We start from the raw sequence: 23,010 nt of genomic DNA on the forward strand, positions 1-23,010 counted from the left end.
TGGAAAAAGAAGGATTCTTGGGATGCATTGAAAACATCACAAGCAAATGATTGTTTATTAAAGCCTTTGTGACTGACAGGCATCCACAAATCATTAAATACATTAGTGAAGAATCGTCAGAAACAAAACATTATGTTTGGCATGTAGCTACAAGTATGATAGAAATAAAAGATGAGCATACACCACTATATTTGTGTTTATGGTTTTCAATTCAGAAATCCAAAAGAAACTGACAGCACTTTCTAACAAAGCCTATTGCAAAGAGTTGGGACCTTGGGTGAAAAGCATATGCAACCACATGTATTGTTGTGCAGCAACATCACAAGGGAATTCACAACTTATATATTAGTTGACAAGTGGCTGTCAGTCTGGCAACGTAACTCTGAAGTCTTCCCCAGCACCATTCAACAAATTTTAGTAGGCAGTATATCTGTAACGTATAGAGGTTGCTAGTTGCATGTTAGTAGTTAGTACAGTAAAACTTACTCGTGACGGGTGTTAATTACCCTCATCATGATTTCCCAATTGACGTTTAAATCGATAACATGCTGCTTCTAATACACGTTGAGACATATAGATTCAAATCCAGGATATGCTTTTATACAAAGCAGATTCGACTCAGAATATTCGTTGAACTTGGCTAACTGCTGTTGCACTTACTAATTTCATGGCAGCAAACGCATGATTTTCACTCCTCCATTATCACATAGTTAGTACATAAACACCTACAATAATTCTGTTACGTGGAAAATACCTTTTGTCAACAACAAAACACCTACCTTTTTAAGCAAACAGTTGTTATTTATTGCTTAACTGTCAACTAAGTATCTACGTTAATTTTATCAGTTGTAAACAATAGAAAAATGTACGCATCAAAGCTAAAACAAGCAATAAAAACAACAGCTGACCAACGCCACTGTTAGAAGTTGGTACGAGGTGACGTAACAATCGCTGCTACATATCAAACCAAGGTGTCGCTCGAGAGCTCGTTGTTTGATTGAATATCTCGAAAACGACAAATCATAGGACAAAAAAAATTAGTGATTCGGAATCCCTGATTTTTGGCAATTCTAAATATCTAAAATGTAGAAAAAGTCACATCGCCGCTGCCGGGGCCCTTTAACAAAAAGAAGAACAAGTCGGAAGAATACAAATTTGATGTCAATCCGCTTATTGCGCATGCGCGGTTGCCATCGGCAGAAATGCGCTTGTCAAGCATTTCGATAAGTTGCGTCGAGCGTTTTGCTGGTTACGTTGCTGTTCTTACAACTGAAAAGACAAACGGTTTGAAAAGAAAATATGGCGTCGTTTAGAAATTCTGGACCTCTTGATTGCAAAGTATACGTGGGAAATCTTGGCAGCCAAGGGAGTAAAAGTGAACTTGAAAGGGTGTTTGGTTATTATGGGCAACTGAAAAACGTTTGGGTCGCCCGCAATCCACCCGGGTTTGCATTTGTTGAATTTGAAGACAATCGAGATGCGGAAGACGCAGTTCGTGCTCTTGATGGAAGGTAAGTCGTAAGCGGTGACGGAAAAATTAAGCCACATCTAAAGAGGGTAATTTTAATGATACATGTTTTTGGATTGTAGAACGATCTGTGGAGTTCGAGCCAGAGTGGAGATGTCCAATGGTATGACCAGGCGTGGTAATGAACGTGGTGGACGCGGTGGGGGTCGTAGAGATGATCATGATGATCGACGTCGTCGTTATGACAGGTAGGCCTGTTCTCCAAATCTTACCATAAAGATCTTTACTATTACCTATTGATTTTGATTTGAACGTCGTTAACATGTTTAATATCCCTTAGCCTTTATTGTGGTGGAATGCTACTTCTATCAGGTTTATCTTGTAATGTTGTCTACTTTTGACAAATTTTGAGACATTAACTCTCTGAACCATTTTCTCAGGCTCTACTCTACTTTCGTTGCCACACCGCATCATATACCAACGCTTATTTGTGTTATATAAAACTCCGCCTCTTCGCACACAACCTGTCTTCTACAATCAACTATAACTACTAGACCCAACCTCGTAATGCATCGGCAACTGAGCAGTTTTGGCATCAACGATCCTCTTACCAACACTGCATCGCACAGCACCCCACTTTAGTATATACATCGAAGCAATTTTGGTCCTGGATTCACCATGTTAGACATAAACACCTTATCTGACTTACATCAAAGTATGGTGCTGCCCCCGATTTGTCTATGCTTTTTGTGTACATGGAATGTAAATTAATTTCTGATTTACAGATCAATTGCAAAAATGTGTTGTTTGCCAAGAAAGCTGTTTACAAAATTTACATTTTTACTAATTTCCAGTGAACTTTGCAATATCTCAAAGGATGATTAAAGCACGTTTAAATTTTTTAAATAATGAGATCATTATTCTTGGGTAATGCTATTGCTATACTAAGGCTACTTTTTATTGTAGGTCAAGGTCTAGAAGCCCTCGTCGAAACAGGGAAAGATACTCGAGAAGTTACAGTCGCTCACCCCGCCGTAATCGCAGAAGGTAAAATACCATTTAATTTTTTTCATGTAAGATATTAGCATTATTTTCTTTCGCAGCAAAAGTGGCAGTAGATCACCTTATGGAAGAGATCACAGTGTCAGTCCAAGAAGGTAATATATTTATCTTTCTATTTTTTAGAAAAAGGCTAATTTTCCCCTTAACTTCAAAGGTCATTGTCTCCAGTGCGTAAGCACTCGATAAGCCGAAGCCGAAGTCCAAGTCCCATTAATGGAAGAGATAGTAGAAGCAGAAGCCGATCATGAAGCACTGTTGCTGGTTAATGTTGACTAATTGGGCAGTCTGTACAGATGGTTTTGACTGTACTATATTTCTTATACATACACCGAGATACAAACAGGGCTAAAGAGTTTACAAGTATTGGAGTTATGTTACTATTCCAATTGGTAGTTGACCTTTGTCAAATGTTTTTTACTATTTGTACAGCCACACAGCTTTTGCAGCTCTGATGTATCGCTAAATACAAAACATCTGATTTTATGTGAGTACCTGGTGTTTTGCAAAAATGTTTGCCATGAAGAACTACTTCATAAAGATTGCAGTTGTCTTAAAACCAATGAAATCCTTCTACAAATCATTGGACAGGGGTGCATAACAGAAACACAAGGCCAAATTTGTCAATTGGTTTAAAGCAGGGTTGGGCGACCTTTGTTACTGTGGGGCCAAATACAATAGCCAAAATTCGATCCCGGGACGCACCTGTGTATAACACAAGGTGATTTTTCTGTGTTGCTTAGCAAATATGCTTAATTACAAGTTGTATTCGCATTTGATTCTAGCCACATATTGCCAGGTCGCATTAAAATAGCACCATGCGCATTAATTTGCTCAAAAGTATATAATAGTTGGACTCGTTTGCCAGGACACTTAAAATCCAAGGGTCTCTCTGGGCCGCACAACCTTTAATCAAGGGCCACATTTGGCCCGCGGGCTGCAGGTTGCCCACCCCTGGTTTAAAGTGTTTTCAGTTACTATGACTGAACAGTTTATAAATTTCATGCCCATCTGCCATTTATCAGTGTGTTTAGCTTTAGACAGGAGGCTAAATTTGGTATCAATTAGTGTAAAGTGTTTTCAGTTGCTATGATTTTTTAGTTCATATACTTAGTGCCCTACTGTCATTTGTCAGTCTGTTTACTCCCATGAAGCAAATGATTGTGGTTTTGTTTAATCCAAGATGGTGCCAGCAATCACCTGAACATGGTGTGACTTCGACGCCTGAGAAAGTTTGGCATGCAACCGCACGTGAGTTCTGCACCCTTGCTTTGGAATGTTCGTACCAAAGCTGGTCTGTACAAAGAATACTCAATATAACAAGCATGATGATCTTCAATGCAGAATGAGTTGTTAGTCAGGTAAAGACTTTTAACATTCAGCATTATTTTAACAACTTTCGGGATGGGTCAAACTTCAGACCCGCTTCTAACTCTGCTTCAATGTGAAACTCTTGCTTCCCAAAATACATTCTTTTTAAATTTGTTACCTATAATGTTTCAGCCTGCAGTGGACTGGTTTACTGATATAAATAAACTTTCATTTGTAAATATTTGTATTTTGTGGCAGAATGTTGTGCCACATCTGGCTTACAAGCTTGTAAAGTGGTGATCCTTGCCACAAACACCACTGTAGTTAAGATTACGTGCATGAATTTAGGTAATGGTTTGCTGTACACAGCACTTCTATTGCAAGAAAAAAAACAGTTTTTAAAAGATTTTCCTGAAGACTACAAATTTGTAAATGAAGCTTCACATAGAAATGTCTTTCAGATTGTCCATTTTGCTTAAGTTGGTGCCATGACTGAACAAGAATCGTAGCATGGTTTAGAACAATATGTGCTTTAAAGTACAATACTTTGCAAATTGCATGTCAAATCAATTCGAAGCAATGTAGATGACACTTGGCAGTGAGTTAAACCTTAAAAATGTATGCCTGTCACATATAGAACCAAAAAAGAGTATATATCTCAGATTAGCCAAATCATCACTTTTAAACTCACACTATACACGTGCAAAAACAGTTCAAAATAGATTGATTTTAACTGAACCACCTATATTCATTTTTAACTAATAAGCCCAAGATAGTCATCCATTAATGAACCAATAGCAAAAATGTCATTAGCATCCACACGGGTTCCAACAATTTTAAGTCGTATCTCATCATCTTGTTGTATTACAATGTCTTCATCATCAGTTTTATAACAAGGGGGATGGGATTCTGGATCAAACTTCATATCTGCAGGAATGGAATGACGTGATATAAAGCATGACATAGGTCCAATTTCCGTAAATAGTCCTACTTTGTTAACTTGCGTAACAACTGCATCAACAACTTCACCCTTAAAGGGCCTAAAAACAATTGCTCTGTACTTGATTGGGTATAAAACAAAGCCTCGGCTGGGCTGTATAACACCATCCCCAATGTTGTCTATAGTTGTGACTGCAATGACAAACCCATGTTTTCCGGTGCATGTTCCTTCCACTTCGGTAAAAAGCTTCTGTTTCACAGTTTCCAGCAAATTGGGACCAAAATATCTTGGATGAAGTAAGATTTCGTGCTCCAATGAAATGTGATAAAACATGATTACATATGGTTATTTAAAGTTTTCGAGTAACGGTTGCTGAAATTAAAGACGGTTTGAAAACACACATGAACTGCTTGCCAAAGGTTCATATCAACATCATTCTGGCCCAGAACAAACACAAAACCATAACAAAACAGAAAACACGCTTATAAACGCTTATAGTATACTAGTTTAATTTACAGCTTAGTCTGGAATCAGCGTTGGAGTCATCCGAGAAAAAGTATCTTTCCTTTGCAATAGTAGCCATTAAACATTAAACATGTAGCATTGTTTGTTAATAAATTTACCAAAAATACACAAAAAATGTGTTTATATACTAAAAGGGCTGGTTTGCGTCTGTAGTGTTCAAGATCGTGGCACAGTGGCACACACCATGAGGACTGAATGGATGAGCGCGAAATAAACGCCCGCGCCTTGCACACACGGGATCGATAGAACGCCGCGGAGCCGCGGAAGAAAGCAGGCCAGGTTCTCATTCTCACTTTCGTTAATGACAGCTGACTAAAAGTTGTGGTAGCTGTTATAGCCCGTAAAGCGAACTGTCAGACCACTGGTTGCATTTGTTAGCTTGTATCGTTTTTGTTCTTGGTTTGTGAAAGGATAGCCATACTATATTATAGTTAAATGAAGACTGTCTTGAGTTGACTCTTACCCCTGTAGTACAAGGAATAATTACATTGGATTCAAATAAAGCCAAGCTGTTTTTGCTAATGTGAAAAATATCACCATTGTGTTATTTCCTACCCAATATTTTACTTTTTCTTATTACTAACCAAAAAACTACAAAGCAAAGGATACAAAAGGTATCTGTAAACCCTAGTAACATTCCCTAATGGGTATGTAAAGCTGTTGTAGCTATTTCAAAATGTTGCCTGGATGGAACCAAATAAGGCAGCAGAGACTACCTTCACAGTCTGGTGGTGAAAACCAACATCACAACCAGCAATGGATGCATGGAAACTTCCATGGCCAAATGCAGGGCATGGCACACATGGCAGGGGGCAACTTCAACCCAATGATGCACAACCAAAACCCTGAGCAGCAAATGATGCAGAACGCTCAAGGAGACATGGGACCAATGATGAACCAGCCAAACATGTACCATCAACAATTTGTGCCTCAGCAACAAAATATGTATCAGCAACAGATGATGGCAGCATATCAAATGAACAACCAGCAGGTATTTTGCAGTAATGTGTAAAACTACACTCGCTGTAGATCTGATTTGCCTCTGCCCAGCCCATTAAGCCCCTACAAGTAGGGCTATTGTGTTTGAGGGTTTGTAATTAAAATTAAATTATTATGTCAGATAACCAGGCTTAGTAGGCTAACAATAATTAAGTATTATTTCTGTCTAATTGGTAATAACTTTATACTTTGTTTTACTTATTTTTATCAATACAGGGTCCTGTACAACCTCCTGATGTTCCTCCCCCAAAACAGCCACCTCCACCTGCCCCTGTTCCTCCACCTCCACCACCAAGTGAAGATAAACCAGCTCCTCCCAAGCCTCCTCCTCCTGAAGCGGAGGATAAGGTAGTTACCATTGCATTACCAGCCCTTTTTCTCTTGACAGACCTTGACATCTGTCCATGCATTGTTAACAAAACAATGATCAAAGAACAGTGGTCCCCAACCTTTTTTGTCGCGACCCAAATACTTACCAAAATTTTGTTTTGTGGCTTCTCGCGACCCATGGATGCATTCTTACTATTTGGGTTGTATTTTGTTTGTAAATCAGGAAGGTTTTTCAAAAATTACTACGCTAGTTTGAAAAATAAAAAACATCAAACAAAAATTATTCGTTTTTCCGCCAACTTTAGAGCTGGTTCAAAGCATTATGAGCCAGACAACGCTTAACAGCGATCTCACACAAACATTATGACATCACAAACAGAAAAATTCACTATCACGCCAAATAGCCATGAAATTGTTATTGGGAAACAATTCATAGCCTTGGGAAATAACAAAATAACGCTACGAAATGTAGATGCTCTAATTGTCACAAAAACTGGCGACCCAACTTTGGTTGGGAAACACTGATCTAGAAAAATCAAATTGTACTATTTTGAACCAAAAGTTTTTTTTTAATCAGTTTACCCTTCTTTTATGACACAGTAAAATGTAATTTTAATCCTATTCCTATTTTACACCTGTCAAATGAAATGTTTTTCAGTGGTGGGTGGACGAACTGGTAAAATTGAATGCTGGTGACAAAGCAAAACTGGAGAGGTTGACCAAGGAGGCATGGTTTCTTGGGTTAAACAAAGAACAGCAAGTTGAATGCTGGCAACACAAGCTTCAACTGGTGTCTAAGCAAAAAAAGACAACAGGTACTTTTATGGTTATCTTAATTAACCATGCATGCCCAAGCATAGGTATTACCTAAGACAGTGGTCTTCAACCTTTTTTATAGGCGACCCCAATTTAAGGGAAAATGAAATCAGAATTTACATGCGACCCCATTTTTTTCAACACTGAGAAAAAATATTTTAAGTAATGCTGAACGGAAAGAACTATTACACAAACTGTACATAACTAGAAGGGTGGCTTAGCACATATTGTCATTGCACATACACTGTGACCTATTTCTTAACATATATTTACATCCGACACTTATTTTATATTGGGTCCCATCATAGGCGTAGAGTTTTAAAAAATACCGGGGGTGCGCCGTTTGATCTTCAAAAAACGATGCCTGTTCCACATAAGACCAAATAACGGTCCACCTGTTACCTGCTTTAGCATGTAGTTTCTATCACATTAATTTGCAAATAGTCACTTGGCGCAATTTCTGTGGGTTCGATTGGAACGTTTGCTGTGCGTTTAATAACGTCTGATGTAACGAAAGGACGATTTGCCGAATCAGCAATTTTAACAACGATTAAAGTAACGTGTTACGGCGGGGAATAAAGCAAAGCAATTCACGTTTTAAATATAGGCGACTATGTATTGTTGACGCCTAAACTTAGGCCACCTTGGAACAAGTTTAGGCCGTTGCAGAGCTTTGCAAACGGACATTAAACTCGGCTTAGGAAGCAATATATTAACAATTTTTATATTTATTTTTTATTGCAGAGAGTTATTGCGACAAATAATACTAAAACGTTAGTCTATAAGTCATGTTTATGTTGCAATAAAATGCTCATTTATTGGGAAACAATTACAATTGTTACGTTTCAACCGATGTCTGTTCGATCAATGGCGTGAATGCAAGCGCATTTGTTTAGTTGGAAACACGTTTTAATTAAGCTACGTAACTTGAACAAAGATGCGATTTTGACGTTATATAAAGGTTAAGGCCGGGGGTGCGCGGCACCCCCGCACCCCCGTACTCTACGCCAGTGGGTCCCATATCAGTCACTGTCTTTTATAACCTTAGTTGTTTCTGCAAGCAGAAACTCATGGGTCCCCACACATGCAAAGTTGTAAATAATGCATTTCAAGAGATAACATTGAGAAAGTTTGGCATTGTAACGTCAAACACAGTGATCGGTACTGTGCACAAATAAATATGCTATATGGAGTACAAACTATTTAAATTTATTCCATTCATACATTTATTAAGGTTTTTCTCTTTTATGGCTATCTGAGAAAAAAGTGTTAAATAGTGACAAAACAGGCCAAAACACAAAAATCAGCTGCTATTAATGGTGAATTGCACTTGAATGTAGGGGGTCTAGTGGAGTAAATAATAGGTACTACAGAGTTTAATACAACAACCAACACCAACAAATGGTACACTCTACAAACTGTCCAAGTTTCAATTAATTCATACATTGTTTAAAAAATTAAACCATTTTGGGGGGTAGTGGGGTAAATGTCGGGGCAACAGGGTTAAATACAACGTTCTACACCTATAAATGGCACACTCTACAAGCTATGTAAATTTCATTCAACTCTGACATTGTTTACAAAATGGACCCATTTTGGGGGGCTAGTGGGGTTAATGTTGGGACGACAGGGTTAAACATAACAAACAACAACCATAAATAGCACACTCTATAAGCTGTCCAAATTTTATTAAATTCGGACAATGTTTTAAAAATCACCCTTTTTAGGGGGCTAAAGGGGTAAATATTGGGGTTACAGGGTTAAACACAACAATTGACACCTATAAATGACAAATTCTGCAAGCTTTTTAAATTTCACTAAATTCCGACACCGTTTAAAAAACTCACCCATTTTAGGGGGTCAGTGGGGTAACTGATGGGGTTTAACACTCAAAAGTATAAAATATGAAACCACAATGACCCATCTAACAGTCATGTAAAATGTTATCCAAATCCAACAATGTTTAAAATTCTGACCACTGGAGGTGTTATTAGCAACGTTCCTCAACACTTCTGACGTCATCAGGCTGTTAGTGCCCCTCTGACTGGGCATGTGTGAAAACGTCCACCAAGTTATGCACAAACACAAGTACCACGTGTACTGGTGCCTTTATTATACCATTACACCACACAAATCTTTCGTTTGTGGTGCGCAGCAACATACAAAAACGTTTTACATTTTGGGGTCTAGCGGGGTAAATACTGGGGTTATCAAGTCAAATGAAACAGAGGACACATCTACATGACCATATCTACCATCTGTGAAAGTTTCATCCAAATCCATCAACGATTTGATGCCAAAAGTGCATGGACAAACTTCGGCGGAAAAAAGAAAAAAAAAAGAAAAAAAAAAACTGAGTGAAATCAATATGCGTCCCCTTCAGGGAAGGGGACCCATAATTACCAACAAATATGGCGATACGAAAGTATTACGAAAAAAGTTTTTAAGGCGTTTCATTAAAGACATAAACCCAATTTTTGGAACACAAACTTGTCAAATTGTTCAACATTTAGTTTGCACTGTTAGTGAAATGGTTGCGCCTGTATACTGTCCACAAATTTTTAAAGCTGCGGCTTGACTTTGCACAAGCTTAACCGCATGTTATGCTCCACTCCCAATCGATTACGATGTTTCGTTTTTAATACACTCATTGCACTAAATCCTGCTTCACACAGCCACATGGTTAAAAACGGGATTCGAAAAATTTGGCATAGTTGGGTACCTTGCATAAATAACTATTCACTCGTTCTGGTGTCACCTTAAATAAGACAACCTTATAGTGTTGAGTCATAATACACATTGTCCAAACCCATTGTTACGCGATAAAGGCATTTTCTGTTTTTTCACTACCACAATTTAATTGCAACAGGAGGTAGCAAGCTGTACTACAAAACAAGAGCAAAAGTTGCGATCTAAAAGAACATAATATTAGTTTCATTTGCTGTTATCAATTTTAAAATGCAATAAATTAAATTCGACGACTTATTGCGACCCCACAAAAAGTTTAGGCGACCCCACTTGGGGTCGCGACCCATACATGTATAGTTTGCTACTTCATTGTAAATTATAAAAACAAATCACACTGATGTGTAGGGCTTAGGGTTGGTTCGGATATCAATAATTTCCACTATCCGGATAACGGATATATACGGATATTTTGAATTTAGCTATCCGTTTAACCGGATAATAATAAGTCTATTCCAACATCATTCAATTGTGGCGCCGATTTCGTTTTAGTGTTCATAATTGTCCAGCATATATTAAATTTACGCATTTACTGCTTAAGCAGTATGGGACGCCGTTTTGAAAACAAACAAAAAACTTGCAAGATAGCTAACTTGCGGCAACTTAGTTACTTGCGTTGCAAGTTAGCTATGTTTCGTTGCAAGTTACCCGGTGCATTGTGGGAAATTCATATCAAAATGTATGGAGATGTCCCACAATGCATTGTTACTAAACGAACATTTTTTTTCGCATCTAAAAATTTATCCTTCCGAGCCAATCACCTTACAATAGATGTATTTACCGTTTCATTAGTGTGACGTAAATTTTCTTGTGAATTTGAACATTAGGGAATATGTAGGATAAACATAAAGTCGTTCGTTGCATCCACCACTGCACATTAACTGCGTGTTTTCTAAAATTATGTTAAAATGCATAAAACGCTGACGCGGCACTATTCGTTTGTTATCCGGTTAACCGACACAAAAATATCCGGATATCGGATAACAAAAAATCCTTCGGTTAATCGGTTAACCGGTTATCCGATATCCGGATAATTCAACCCTAGTAGGGCTTATTTGGTACACTCAGAACAGCATTAGTTATGTGTACATGAAAACACAACACAGAATTTTACTTGCAGAAACTGCGAAGCAAATAAAAAAGGAGTTTGTGCCCGCTGTGAAGAAAAAAGAAATAGCAGCACCCCAAACCCTCACTAATCCAACCTCGAAACCATCTGATATGTCACAGCCAAGTGGTTCTGATATTCCAAGTGCTCCACCACCAGTCACAGAGGTTGTGAGATGGTTTAATAGGTTTAAACACTCAAACCTCATTTGTAAACTGATGCTTATTTCGATTTTAACAACCCTTTTTTAATCAAAAATTTTTGAACTATGCTTGTGTTTAATTTTGCTATGCTTTATTGTTTGCCAGTGGGTATCAAGTGACAAAGAAGATCCACAAATATGCCTTGCACAATATCAGCAACAACTTTTAAAACTTACACAACAAGAGCAGGTGCCAATATCACATCTGCCAAAAAAAATTTTTTTTTTGGTTAAGCAGCATAATTTGCTTTAGGTGTTTCTGAAACAATACAATGACTGGCATAAGCAGTTTGATGACTGGAAGAAAAAGCATAAGGACCATCCTAATAAGTCCCAGTTTGCTCAGTATGAAAAACAGGTACGGACTTTCAAAACAATAATAAATTGTTTATTTGTCTCTTGTACTTTGTAAAATATATGTTTTTCCCTTAAAAATATGTTGTTGCAAATTTCTTTCTTTGTTTTATCAGTGGGTTACTTGGCAAGATCAAATGGTAAAGCAGAAGACACAAAACCAAGCCAATATAGAGAGGCTTCGTGGTAACATCCACAAGATTCAGCATCACCTTTCACAAAAATTATCTCAAAACTCTGCTCGATTTCAAACCCCAACATCTCAAACAAATATTCTTCGCCCCAACATCCCAGGAGGTAATCAACAGCAATTTTCACAGACACAACCTGATTTCAGGCATATCAATCCTGGTATGGCTCAAGAGAATCAACAGAGACCGAGAACACCAACTTCCCAGTTTCAGCAGCAAAATTCAAACCAAATGCAGTTTAATACTCCAGGTGCAAATGAGTTTAGGCCCCAGCGCCCACATTTTGATCAACAGGGGCCCAGATTTAATCGTCCACCTTTTGAACATGGACAAATGCAACAAGATAACTTTGTGAATGATAGGCAAGCCAGACCAGGTCAGAATAATAGGCAACAACCAAGAATGGGATTTGCCGAACACGTTGAAGGGATAAACCCAAATGATACTAATGAATTTAACCAGCAAAATATTGATAGCTATGCACATGATGCAATGGGTCAAAACAACAATGGTCCTCGACCACGAATGCCACCAAATCAAAGATTTCGAGCTCCTGGTGCTCAAAATCAGCATGGTCCCAGATTCCCAGGTCAGCCAAGGCCTCGTTTTTTGCCTAACCAACAAAGACCGAGGTTTCCAGAAGGAGAGGAATATCGTAATGAAGACCAGGAGTTTTTTGATTCAAACTTTGAAGCACATGAAAATAACAAAAGGGGAAATATGTCGGCTCGACATCGACGTCCACGACCACGCTTTTCGGGCCAGTCTAAAGGACGAATGCCATTTAGACCTAAAGGTCCTCGATATCAAGGACATCACCAGTCACCTTCTGACAATTATGAGGAACATTTCGACGAACATCCAGAGAATTATGATGAAACTCCAACACACAATCAAATGCCAGTTAGGGGTCCTAGACCAAGGTTTCCCGGCAGCAATGAAAAAAGATTTGGTAGACCAATGCGACCACAATTTCCTGATGAATCACCAATGAGACAAAGGTTTCCTCCACCCACCTCTCAACAGGGTTCTCGGTTTTCGGCTCCAGTTGGAAATGAACCAAATTTTAAGGAAGATGACATTGAATTTGGTGATGGTAGTTTTGAGACCTCATCTGTGAAGAGGCCTGTGTTGGAAGATCCAGAGTCTAAAATTGATCCAGGGCAAGCTCAGTTCAAAGAGCGACCAAATCTTTTAAAACAGGGTTCAACATCTTCTGGTGGTGATGACCAGCAATCTCAAGCACATGATTTTAAAACACAAACTTCTCCAGATGCAACATCTGAGACAGGAAGCAAAATCAGCCTACCACATATTTTGGCAAACAATCCACTTTTCAAAGGAGATAATTTAAAAAAGTTACAACAAAATCTCGAAGCTATAAAGGGAAAAAGGGAAACTGTACAAGGTAAATAATTTGATGTTACTACAACATTAATGTGGTTGTGTGATGTATTTAAACTAATGCTACAAAAAAGTTTAAACAATATAGAAATTACATCACAGTACGCCAGGCCCATTAAATGCGTCATACCGAATCAGCCGGTCACCAAGCATTCACCACCATATGGCAAGGCGTAGGCTAGAAAAATCTAGCCTGCGGTGGGATTCGAACCCACGACAGGAGTCTTTCCGGGACTCGCGCTCTACCAACTGAGCTACGCAGGCTCAGTGGAGAATCCGCCGAAAGTCGAATCACAAGCACCGTTGCCTGCCTCGTATGCTGCACATGTCAGCTTTGTAGTAGGGGATCGCCAGATTGACCAGTATCAGTTAAGATGAACATAAATTCATAACTGGGATCACTCATATGAGTGTGCCGTGATCGCTGGTCTGCATCGACGCTTCAGGGCTGATCCCAGTTATGAATTTATGTTCATCTTAATAGAAATTACATGTCACTAAATTCTTTTTTGCCTTAAACTGGTAATGATTGGATTCCAAAAATTACCTAAATATTGTAATGGAGGCCCATGATTCAAACAAATAAAAAAAATATAGCATGCAAATTTTTGTCTCAATTGGTTGTGTTTTTGCAACTTGTCGTTCTCACTATTTTGTTTGCCTTGTATAGATGGAACACAGGAGGCATCAGCTCGTGAGCCACAAGTAGACCGTGATGCAATACTTGATCGGGCAAAAAAGCTGAGCAATTTGGACTTGCAAAATATCTTGTCTGCTGTAAAAACTGTAAAGGAAAAGCAACCGTCACCTAGGTAAGGTTTGTGTTGTATGTTGCATACCATAGTAAAAAATTGTACTTCACAGGCACAGTTTTGTGTGTTATCAAAGGTTTATGAATTTAAGCACTGTAAAAAATTTGTTGCAAAGTGAAACATCTGACATTGAAAGAAAAGATTTAACTGACAAAGCAGACCAACCCGGAACTAGCAGCGGTGCAGATTCCAATACATTGGACAAGGAGGCAATTGAAGCAGCACTTCTTCAACGACTGGGCTTGGACCCAAAACTTGCCAAAGCAGCTATTGATAATCCGACTGCTGATCCTTTGTTGGAAGCAACCAGTAGTCGTGACACATTACTGGAACTGGCAGGAATCAAGGATGATCTGTTGATGCAAGAATATGTAAGTTATTGATTTGATTTAATGCAGTGGTTCCCAACCTTTTTTTGTTACATTCCTCCCTTTGCCTATTTTCGAACTATTCATTCCTCCCCATAAGACGGAAAACAAATATAACATAAAAAATATAGCAATTTGAAATAGACCTTATAATTAGGGATGCCCAATTAAGAATCCTTTACAACCGGTTCCAAATGTAAACCGGCCCAAATTATAATGGACATAATAATGTATACACAAAAATATTCTGTAATATTTCCAATGTAAAATTTTTTTGCAGTTTTTATGAAATTCCTCCCCTGAACTCACAAAATTCCTCCTTAGGGAGGAATTCCTCCCCGGTTGGGAACCACTGATTTAATGTAAACCATACATGCTTGTTAAATTTACCCCGAAAATTTTGTTATCCATACAAATGCACATGCATGTTAATGTTCACTAAAAAACAAGTTTTGTGAACTTATATGCAGATAAACATTTCCGATTGCAGTAAAAGTTTCTGCTTGACGTATTTAACTAAATCTTTTCCTAATACTTATCATTACATTACTTGCAGATGAAGCTGGATCCTCAGCTTGAACGTGAGCTGTTGCTTAGGGCAATAAGGGACCGTGAATTGTTGGAGGAGGCTCAGCGATTGGATCCATCATATGTGAGTGTTTAGCTCAACATAAAATTAGGATTGAAAACACTAGCTAAATTTTACACCAATGGTATTCAGAATCAGACTCTTGAAATGCAGTGGGCTGAAGAACGAAGAGCGGAAGAGAGGCATCTGTTAGAGATGAGTGCTTTAGCTGCTCGTAGGTTTTTGTTTTGTCTGTGTTAACCTGTTGAATATGGGATTGTAATTTGTAAAAACTGTTAGGACCCTTTGACGTTTTTGGCCCACCTGGACCTTGGCATCCAATGGGACCACGAGGTCCACCATACATGGGCCCTGGACGTCCACCATTTGGACCAGATATGCGTATGATTGGACCTGGTGGTCCACCAATTGGGCCAGGTGGTCGTCCACTGGGCCCTGGACCCCCAATGGGCCCTGGCGGCCCGTTTATGGGTCCAGGCCCCCCATTTGGTCCAGGTTGGTCACCAATGAGGCATCCCACGCGCCCATTTGGCCCACGAGGACCTTCACCACCACCTGAAGAAGAGAAGTTGTTTGACATTGATGGCAGAGAGTTGGGTAAGGATAGGGAGCGAGATGTGGAGGATAAACCAGCGGGTGATCGTCGCTCCGTGGATGACAAACACTCACGTGAAAACTCCGAAAATCGTGATCGAAAGTCTCAGGATAGATCACCAAGCGAAAGGGGCAGAAGTCGTCAACGCGATTCGATAGAACGTGGTCGACAAGCCTTACATGATGACCTTGAAACACTGAAACGTCATCAAGAAATTCTTGGTCGAGAGCGATATGAGAAAGAACACCAAGAGAGAAGTGAACAACGTGAAAGAAGTTTGGAGCGATTAAGGGCAATTGAAGACGACCTGCGAAAACGTGAACAATTGTTGCTGGAAAGGGAGAGGGAGCTTCAAATGGCAAGACGTCGATATTCACCGGGCAGGCATGACTATCGTGAAAGGGATGAACGGCGGCCGCTTGAGGATGATAGGCTGATGGAAGGACGGCGAAGGTTGGCTTGTGTTACCTAATAAACTCGTGACCAAGTTTTCACATTGTGCGTTTATCTTCTAGATCTCCGTTCGATGAGCGCAGAATGCCATCAGGCCTTGGATCTCCTCCCCGGTATGATCACCCTGACAAGAGATCAGACAGCCGCGGTCGTGAGTTTGATGATGCACGAAGACGACACCCTGATGCTCGTGGTCCTTTCCGTGGTCCCCCTGATGAGGAGTTTGAACACCATGATAGAAGACCAAGATATGAACCACGCGGGCCAGCATTTAGAACTGTCTCACCACCACATCATAGAGAGGTTTATCGTCGTTCGGTCTCACCCCACAAGTAAGTTGTGTCCATTGGTTTTCTGAAATGTATGTAGTAACATATGGAGTGCAAATATGGTATTCGTTCTTTAGCAGGAGAAACTCACCACCAATGGATTGGAGGGTTGAAGATCGTGAATTTGACAATGAGCGAGTATCACCACCACGACGGATAAACCGATCACCTTTCCGGGAAAGGTCATCACCCAAACGGGAGAGGGTGTCTGGAAGGCTTTCACCCAGACGGCAAGAACGAAGATTTGAGCGAAGAACACCACCTCGATCTATTCATCGATCAAGAAGTCGTTCAAGGTTCGTTTTTCTAGGCTACCTTTTGCTGCCTGGGAAAATTTGATCAAGTTCTTCTAAATCGGTTAACTATTATGCACTATAGATAGACCGATTGTGGGCGCCGATATTCGCCACGGCATCGGTCTTTTTGTCATCGGACCCCAAAAAACGGCATGTTTGTAGATATGTCATTTTTGCTTGACACAACTGTGTCTTGCCTTAAGCATTCCCAGTCACTGATTGGTATCAAGGAAAATTGACGTCAAAAGCTTCAAATCTCTGACCTGACTTTCGATAGTTTCGTTTTTACATGGCTAGGTACCTATAGCGAAGCACGACCTCTGAACTACATTTTTTTTGTTACTTTGTACAAACAATCACCCAACTTTCGCATTTCAAACAAAGTTTTTGTTTGCTGTTAAAAGGGTACAGACATATAAATTTTACAAAACGCAAGGTGGCGAACGTGAAGTATGACGTCACAAAATGTTACGTCACTAATGCGTGCGTGTAACGAAAGCTCAAACTAGAAGCCCAACAAACTTCCCATAGCATACCGGGGATAACTATTTATTACAACACATTCGCATTGCACACAATAATGACCATGTGTGTTTGGCGTCATAAACAAGGCACTAACCCAAACAGGTTGCAGTTTTCTAATTTCTTCAGATTTTATGATGTTCTGTACGATACTGCTACAAACAAACCAAAATATCCATGGTGGCGCCACTGTGCTGTACAAACCCCAGGTGGCAAAGCCACCGCCTACTCGGCGCCTATGGATACAAATTAAGGCCTTTTATTGCAAACAAATAATATATCGGCTTTAAATATCAGTTATCGGCCTACTACCGATAATTGGTATTGGCCTTAAACAGTTCATATCCGTCCATCACTATTATGCTCCTTATGTGCTGTGATGCTTCATCAAATAATCACTAATCAAACAAATATGTTAATGTTTATGCACAAATGTATTGTGAATATGTGCTAGGTCACCTCCAATGAGGGGTAACAGAGATAGATTTGGAAGGGATGTCCCCATAAAGCGAGGCCCAGATCCATTTGGTCGTGATTTGAACCTCAGAGAAAGATCTCCTAAACAGGACCACAATCAACAATATGGAAGAAACCGAGATCGACCCTTTCCACCCCATGTCAGGGACCGACCTTTTCCACCAAGTCCAGCACAGTATATATGCAGTGTATTGTGTGTATTATTCACAATTCAAAATTTAAATGCTTTAATTTTTAATGTCAGATCATCAAGTGGCAGAGGCACCCCCTCAAACACTGGAACACCAATTGCTGAAATTGCTGCTAGCATTAAAAGGAAACTTCTGGCTCCAGCTTTTGTAAATATAGCTGATCTGATTGATATGCCTGGCAGAATGAGAAGACCTGCAAAGGTAGTTTTTTGAAATTAGAAATGATTGTTACTGTGACAAAAAACTAAAGTACTTATTTGATTTTATTTCAGATTGTTGTAATTCTGAGAGGGTTGCCAGGTAGTGGGAAGACACACATTGCCAAAATGATAAGAGTATGCTATATATTTTTTGTGTTGTGCGTCATCCTATGATCCTTACTTACCTAAATTACCTGCAGGAAAAGGAGACAACATTTGGTGTTAAACCTCGTGTGTTAGGTCTGGATGATTACTTTATGGCTGAAGTAGAGAAACTAGAAAAAGACCCTGACACTGGCAAAAAAGTTAAGAAGAAGGTAAAATAAATCACCAAAATATTTTTTTCAAAAGAGTTCACTTTTTTCACAGGGTACATTTGTTTTGTACGTGGCTTGTGTTGTTTTTATCATTGTACATTTTTGTCAGCTGCTATAAAAACTTTGAATTGTATGACCGCAGGTGTTTGAATATGAGTATGAACCGGAAATGGAAGCTTCGTATCGCTCAAATCTGTTTCGCTCATTTAAAAAGACACTTGATGATGGGTTTTTCTCTTTTATCATTGTTGATGCTGTGAATGAAAATGTTCTACACTTTTCTGAATTTTATGATGCTGCTAAGAACCAAGGATTTGAGGTGTGTTTAATTTGGATCTTAGTTTATCAACCCAAGTTATTAGTTGTTGACTTGGGCATGAAACATATTTTATAAAATGTAATCAAACACATATGTTTTTTATGAAAAGTAAATTACTGGAATTGTTGGTTTACTTTCTTTTATGTATCAACTCAGAAACCAAAACAGTTGTTAACTATTTTTGTTTTAATATTTTGCATGTTAGCATACCCAAAATAGAAATTTAATTAGTAGCTGCAAAAAGAATGAAAGAAAACAGTTTGATTACCAAACAACAACCATTAATATCTTATTTGTTAGGCGTACATCGCTGAAATAAAGTGTGACCCTCATGTGTGTGCACGGCGAAACATTCACAAACGAACGCTGGCTGAGATTCAGAAAATCAATAAGGCTTGGGAGGAAACTGCCATTCACATGAACAAACTGGATTTGAGACTAATGGTGCAAGACTCAGAAATCCAGGAGGTATTTCAATCTAGTTTGTTAAATAATAAGTGTGTGTGTTTAGAATCCACTAAACAAAACAAAACAACTGTTGCAGATTGCAGTAATGTCTACCCAGGCCTATGTTTCACAATTACAACCTTGCACTGTTAACAGATTTGACTGAGTTATGATATTAAACATGCAGTTTCTAAAGATACATACATTCCATCACAAGTTTTTATTCTAATTATTTTTTTACTAATTTTAAAACTAATTATTTTTTTTATGTCAAACACAGCCTTGTTTTCATGCTTTGGTCAAGAAATTGATATAAACTTAAAATTTATTTAAGATGCTTTTTGTCTTGATGCGGCTTTTTGTTAATCCTTGTGTTATAAAAAATTAAATTAGGTTGAGATGGGTGATGCTTCTGAGGAAGAAACAGATAAACCTGATGATGAGGACGAATTGAAAGAAGAATCGTCATCTCAAGATGTAGAGAAGGATGAGGCAGTAAGTATTCTGCTCAGGTATTTTGTATTTTATTGTACAACCAAGTGGTGTCAGAGCAACTTAAGGTAAGTAAAATCTGTTGGTTTGTAGCTAACTATTTTTTTGTTATTTGTCTTCACATGACATTCAGCAGATTCAGTGAAGCACTGAACATTCATAGATCTCGACATAAACAATTGTGTTGTTTAGTACCGAGTATTTGGGTGTTTGCCCAGCCCTAATAATGTTTTAGAGGCACTTTAGTGCAACTTGCAGATAAATGTTCTTATGACTGATTTTGAAAAGTGACACAAAACTTTTAGATTGTTTGCAATGTGTAATGTTGTGTTGCAACTCACAATTTTCTTGCTTCTTGCACCAATTGCAACAAACTGTTTTACAAACCTAAATAATATTTGTACAATATTTAACAAATTGAAGTATGGTGGTTAAAGTATGTGAGCATATTGAGTGGCAAAAGTATTTCAACATAAGGTAATAGGTTTCAAATATTTTGTGTGGAAATTAAATCGATGTCACAGCTATTTTTTGGTATAACTGGTTTAACCTCTGGAGTTTAATTATTCAGCAACAGAAAGACAAATTCAAACTATTTGTTATGTTGTGCACACAACGAGATTACACAGCATACATGCCACTAACCAAGCCAACTTTTTTGAAATTAAATGTATGCACAAATAAAACAATTTTGATACTTATAATAAATGTTTTCCAGAAAAAAACTAAACTTAAATCAAAAAAACACCAAAAGAGTTGTTAAAATTATCAAAAAATGTGTAAGATGTGTACAGGCTGCAAATCCACTTAGTGGACTGCATCTGACTAATGTACCATATATAGCCCACAACAATGTAGCATATGGACAATATTTTCAGGTTTTTCATGTAATCTTATTACAAAAGATTTAGTTGTTAAATATTTGAAAAGTATAAATTTCAAAAGTTGGCAGGAACCTAAAAATAAAACAATGAAAAACTGTTTGAAAGTGCATCAGATTTAAGCGAAAAAAAAAGAAATCAAACAAGTTGTTTTCAATTTTGTCCAAAGGAAGTGTTCCAAATTCATATGAAATAATTATGGTTTCTTCTCTTTGATGGTCAATGTCTTCAAAATCTTTTTTTCAAGTCATTGTTCTTTTGGTGGTTGTTTGCAAATTTGCATGCTAAAACAGCAAATTTACTGACAACTGGTCACACAAATTTGAGAAATACAAAGTTATTATTTGCTTTTTACTGTAAAAGCAAATTAACTTTATTGTATTCGTAAAATTTAGCTCATGAAAACTATTTAAGAATGTGTGATTGATTTGCCACTTGATTGATTTGACAATATTTTCAACTATTTAAACCACATGGTTTTGTTAGTGGATGAATACAAACAAACTACAACCAAAAGTTTACCAACATTTTTATGAAAAACTGCTTTGTTGGTTGCTGTCTCTTGAACTGCCCTGTATGTCGAGTTCTAAAGCAAATTTTCCAACATTTTTGTTGATCGAAATTGTTTTGTTGGATTGAAACAAAATCATAGTTGCTATTAAATGTTTTTCGAATTTTGTAAATTACCCATATTAAAAAAATTTGGAAATCATAATCTCACTACTTCGTAGCATATAGTTGTGAACGTATGTTTTTTTATAAAAAGCATGTAAAAATCAATTTAGATCTTTTGTGTCTGTTTGTTGTATCAAGCAAAAATTTTGCTTGACCCCTATTTTGTTTGAAAGTTGTGTTTAAATTCTTGAGTTTAGAAAAAAGTCAAGTGGTGTTTTGCGCCTTGATTTTTTATGTACATAATGTGAAAATTCATGATTGAAATATGATAGATATTATGTTCGTAAATAGACTAAAGGCATAAACAAACATAAAGGATAAACTTTTAATATTTAACTGGTAAAATAATGTGTGCTCTTTAATAATTTGCTACTTGTAAATGTGGCCCATAACACAAGACAAATTTGGTGGGCCTGCTATTAGACATTGGCACCATTTTACTCAGACCTTTCCTGTGTACAAATATTACTCTATATTCTAGCTAAATACTAACAAGTTAATCAACAGTGCTTTGGAAGTTTTTTGTAGAAGTGAAAATATCGCCTATATTCAATCCTGAACCCTTTCTCAGGCAATCCAGAAAAGCAAGTGGGAAAGTGAATCGACTGCTGCCAGATTAGGTAGGTTTCATAACATACCTAACTAACCTACACACAGAACGTATGTCAGTACAAAAATTCGCGACCTAACCCCACAATTTGTTTCGTTCGTTGGATCATAGACAAACTTGACGGAATCGCGAAGAAATCAGTCAAACGTAGCATGGAGGACTTTCTCAGTTTGCCGGACGACTATGAGTCGAGAGAGTCGGCTCCTGGAAAAAAACGGGTACCTGCGTTTTTTCTGGATTTTTGTTGTGGTCGATGCAGCTCAGCGTGATAATAACTCGGTTGCTTGCGTTTTCTAACGTTACGGAGCACTTAACTTATTTCTTACGCTAAATTTTGTATTTCCGCGCGAGCGTTTCTAGTTTTAAATCGCTTTTCGTCCAAGTTATCAACTATCAACGGAATCAAACGAATTTGGATTTGGTATGATCGGAAACCAACTTTGGATTTCCTAATAATATTAGCCTGTGTTAGCCGTGAAACTTTTTGTCAAAATGCCGCTTTCTTTGCACAGGTTCGTTGGGCGGATCTTAACGAAAGAAAAACCCAGCAACGGATGCGCGATGTTGGTTTTGTCGTCGGTCAAACTGACTGGTCACGCATGATGGACGATACACACGCTACCCGTGCTTTAAACCGGACCAAGTTTATATAAACCTACACGCTGCTCACATGTATACTTTGCTTTGTTTATTTCAATTTCTGTTTCTTGTGAACCAGTGTACAGTAAACTTTGTTCGTTCACGTGTGATGAGAAACTGAAACAACTGTGTCCCAGGAACTTGCGATGCGGCCAATATTTTATGTGTAAAACAGCGGATTAGGATATTTTCCAAACGCCAAACTGTCGTTATTTTGTCGCTTAAATAATTGACGCTTTAGTCGAAAATTATGTGCGATTTTTACATGCGCTTGGCAACATGTGGTGCAGAATAATCGCGGCGTTGCGACGCAAGTATCGTTTTTTGTTGCTTGGCTTGCTTTAAG

The 23,010-nt window shown here is 38.2% G+C and overlaps 3 protein-coding genes, 1 long non-coding RNA gene and 1 other non-coding gene across 8 annotated transcripts; 2 read left to right on the forward strand and 3 right to left on the reverse strand.

The window, feature by feature from the left end:
- Positions 1-32: 32 nt before the first annotated feature.
- Positions 33-1,155, reverse strand: LOC145215506 (uncharacterized). The gene is made up of 2 exons (XR_013857318.1): positions 487-1,155; positions 33-430 (listed from the first exon to the last, which is right to left on the reverse strand). It is a non-coding gene; the product is annotated as an uncharacterized LOC145215506 (long non-coding RNA).
- Positions 1,156-1,194: 39 nt separating this feature from the next.
- LOC145215480 (serine/arginine-rich splicing factor 5-like) lies at positions 1,195-3,013 on the forward strand. The gene is made up of 5 exons (XM_080084185.1): positions 1,195-1,511; positions 1,591-1,716; positions 2,435-2,515; positions 2,572-2,625; positions 2,685-3,013. Exons 1-5 carry the CDS (start codon positions 1,300-1,302, stop codon positions 2,776-2,778), a joined length of 567 nt encoding a protein of 188 aa, XP_079940311.1. The 5' UTR covers positions 1,195-1,299; the 3' UTR covers positions 2,779-3,013.
- Positions 3,014-4,064: 1,051 nt separating this feature from the next.
- Positions 4,065-5,391, reverse strand: LOC145215488 (DNA-directed RNA polymerase II subunit RPB7). 2 transcript variants are annotated; one of them, XM_080084202.1, is made up of 2 exons: positions 4,984-5,051; positions 4,065-4,765 (listed from the first exon to the last, which is right to left on the reverse strand). In XM_080084202.1, exons 1-2 carry the CDS (start codon positions 4,985-4,987, stop codon positions 4,593-4,595), a joined length of 177 nt encoding a protein of 58 aa, XP_079940328.1. In that variant the 5' UTR covers positions 4,988-5,051; the 3' UTR covers positions 4,065-4,592. The 2 variants fall into 2 exon arrangements, with proteins under 2 accessions (XP_079940328.1, XP_079940321.1); XM_080084195.1 differs by having other exon boundaries at positions 4,065-5,391.
- A 231-nt stretch (positions 5,392-5,622) lies between these two features.
- LOC145215415 (uncharacterized) lies at positions 5,623-22,774 on the forward strand. 3 transcript variants are annotated; one of them, XM_080084127.1, is made up of 24 exons: positions 5,624-6,294; positions 6,519-6,650; positions 7,291-7,447; positions 11,314-11,468; positions 11,610-11,693; positions 11,757-11,861; positions 11,974-13,456; positions 14,123-14,264; positions 14,380-14,635; positions 15,189-15,284; positions 15,354-15,435; positions 15,501-16,269; positions 16,332-16,601; positions 16,679-16,894; positions 17,871-18,068; positions 18,138-18,285; positions 18,357-18,419; positions 18,485-18,601; positions 18,744-18,920; positions 19,221-19,388; positions 19,761-19,862; positions 21,987-22,035; positions 22,137-22,243; positions 22,538-22,774. In XM_080084127.1, the coding sequence occupies exons 1-24, from the start codon at positions 5,980-5,982 to the stop codon at positions 22,676-22,678; spliced, it is 5,532 nt and encodes a 1,843-aa protein (XP_079940253.1). In that variant the 5' UTR covers positions 5,624-5,979; the 3' UTR covers positions 22,679-22,774. The 3 variants fall into 3 exon arrangements, with proteins under 3 accessions (XP_079940262.1, XP_079940253.1, XP_079940248.1); XM_080084122.1 differs by having other exon boundaries at positions 5,625-6,294; positions 16,676-16,894; XM_080084136.1 differs by lacking the exon at positions 22,538-22,774 and having other exon boundaries at positions 5,623-6,294; positions 16,676-16,894; positions 21,934-22,035; positions 22,137-22,201.
- On the reverse strand, positions 13,643-13,716 carry Trnas-gga (transfer RNA serine (anticodon GGA)). Its single transcript has one exon. It is a non-coding gene; the product is annotated as a tRNA-Ser (tRNA).
- Positions 22,775-23,010: the final 236 nt, after the last annotated feature.

Source organism: Phallusia mammillata, chromosome 1 (assembly GCF_965637545.1).
Source record: "Phallusia mammillata chromosome 1, kaPhaMamm4.hap1.1, whole genome shotgun sequence".
NCBI lineage: Eukaryota > Metazoa > Chordata > Ascidiacea > Phlebobranchia > Ascidiidae > Phallusia > Phallusia mammillata.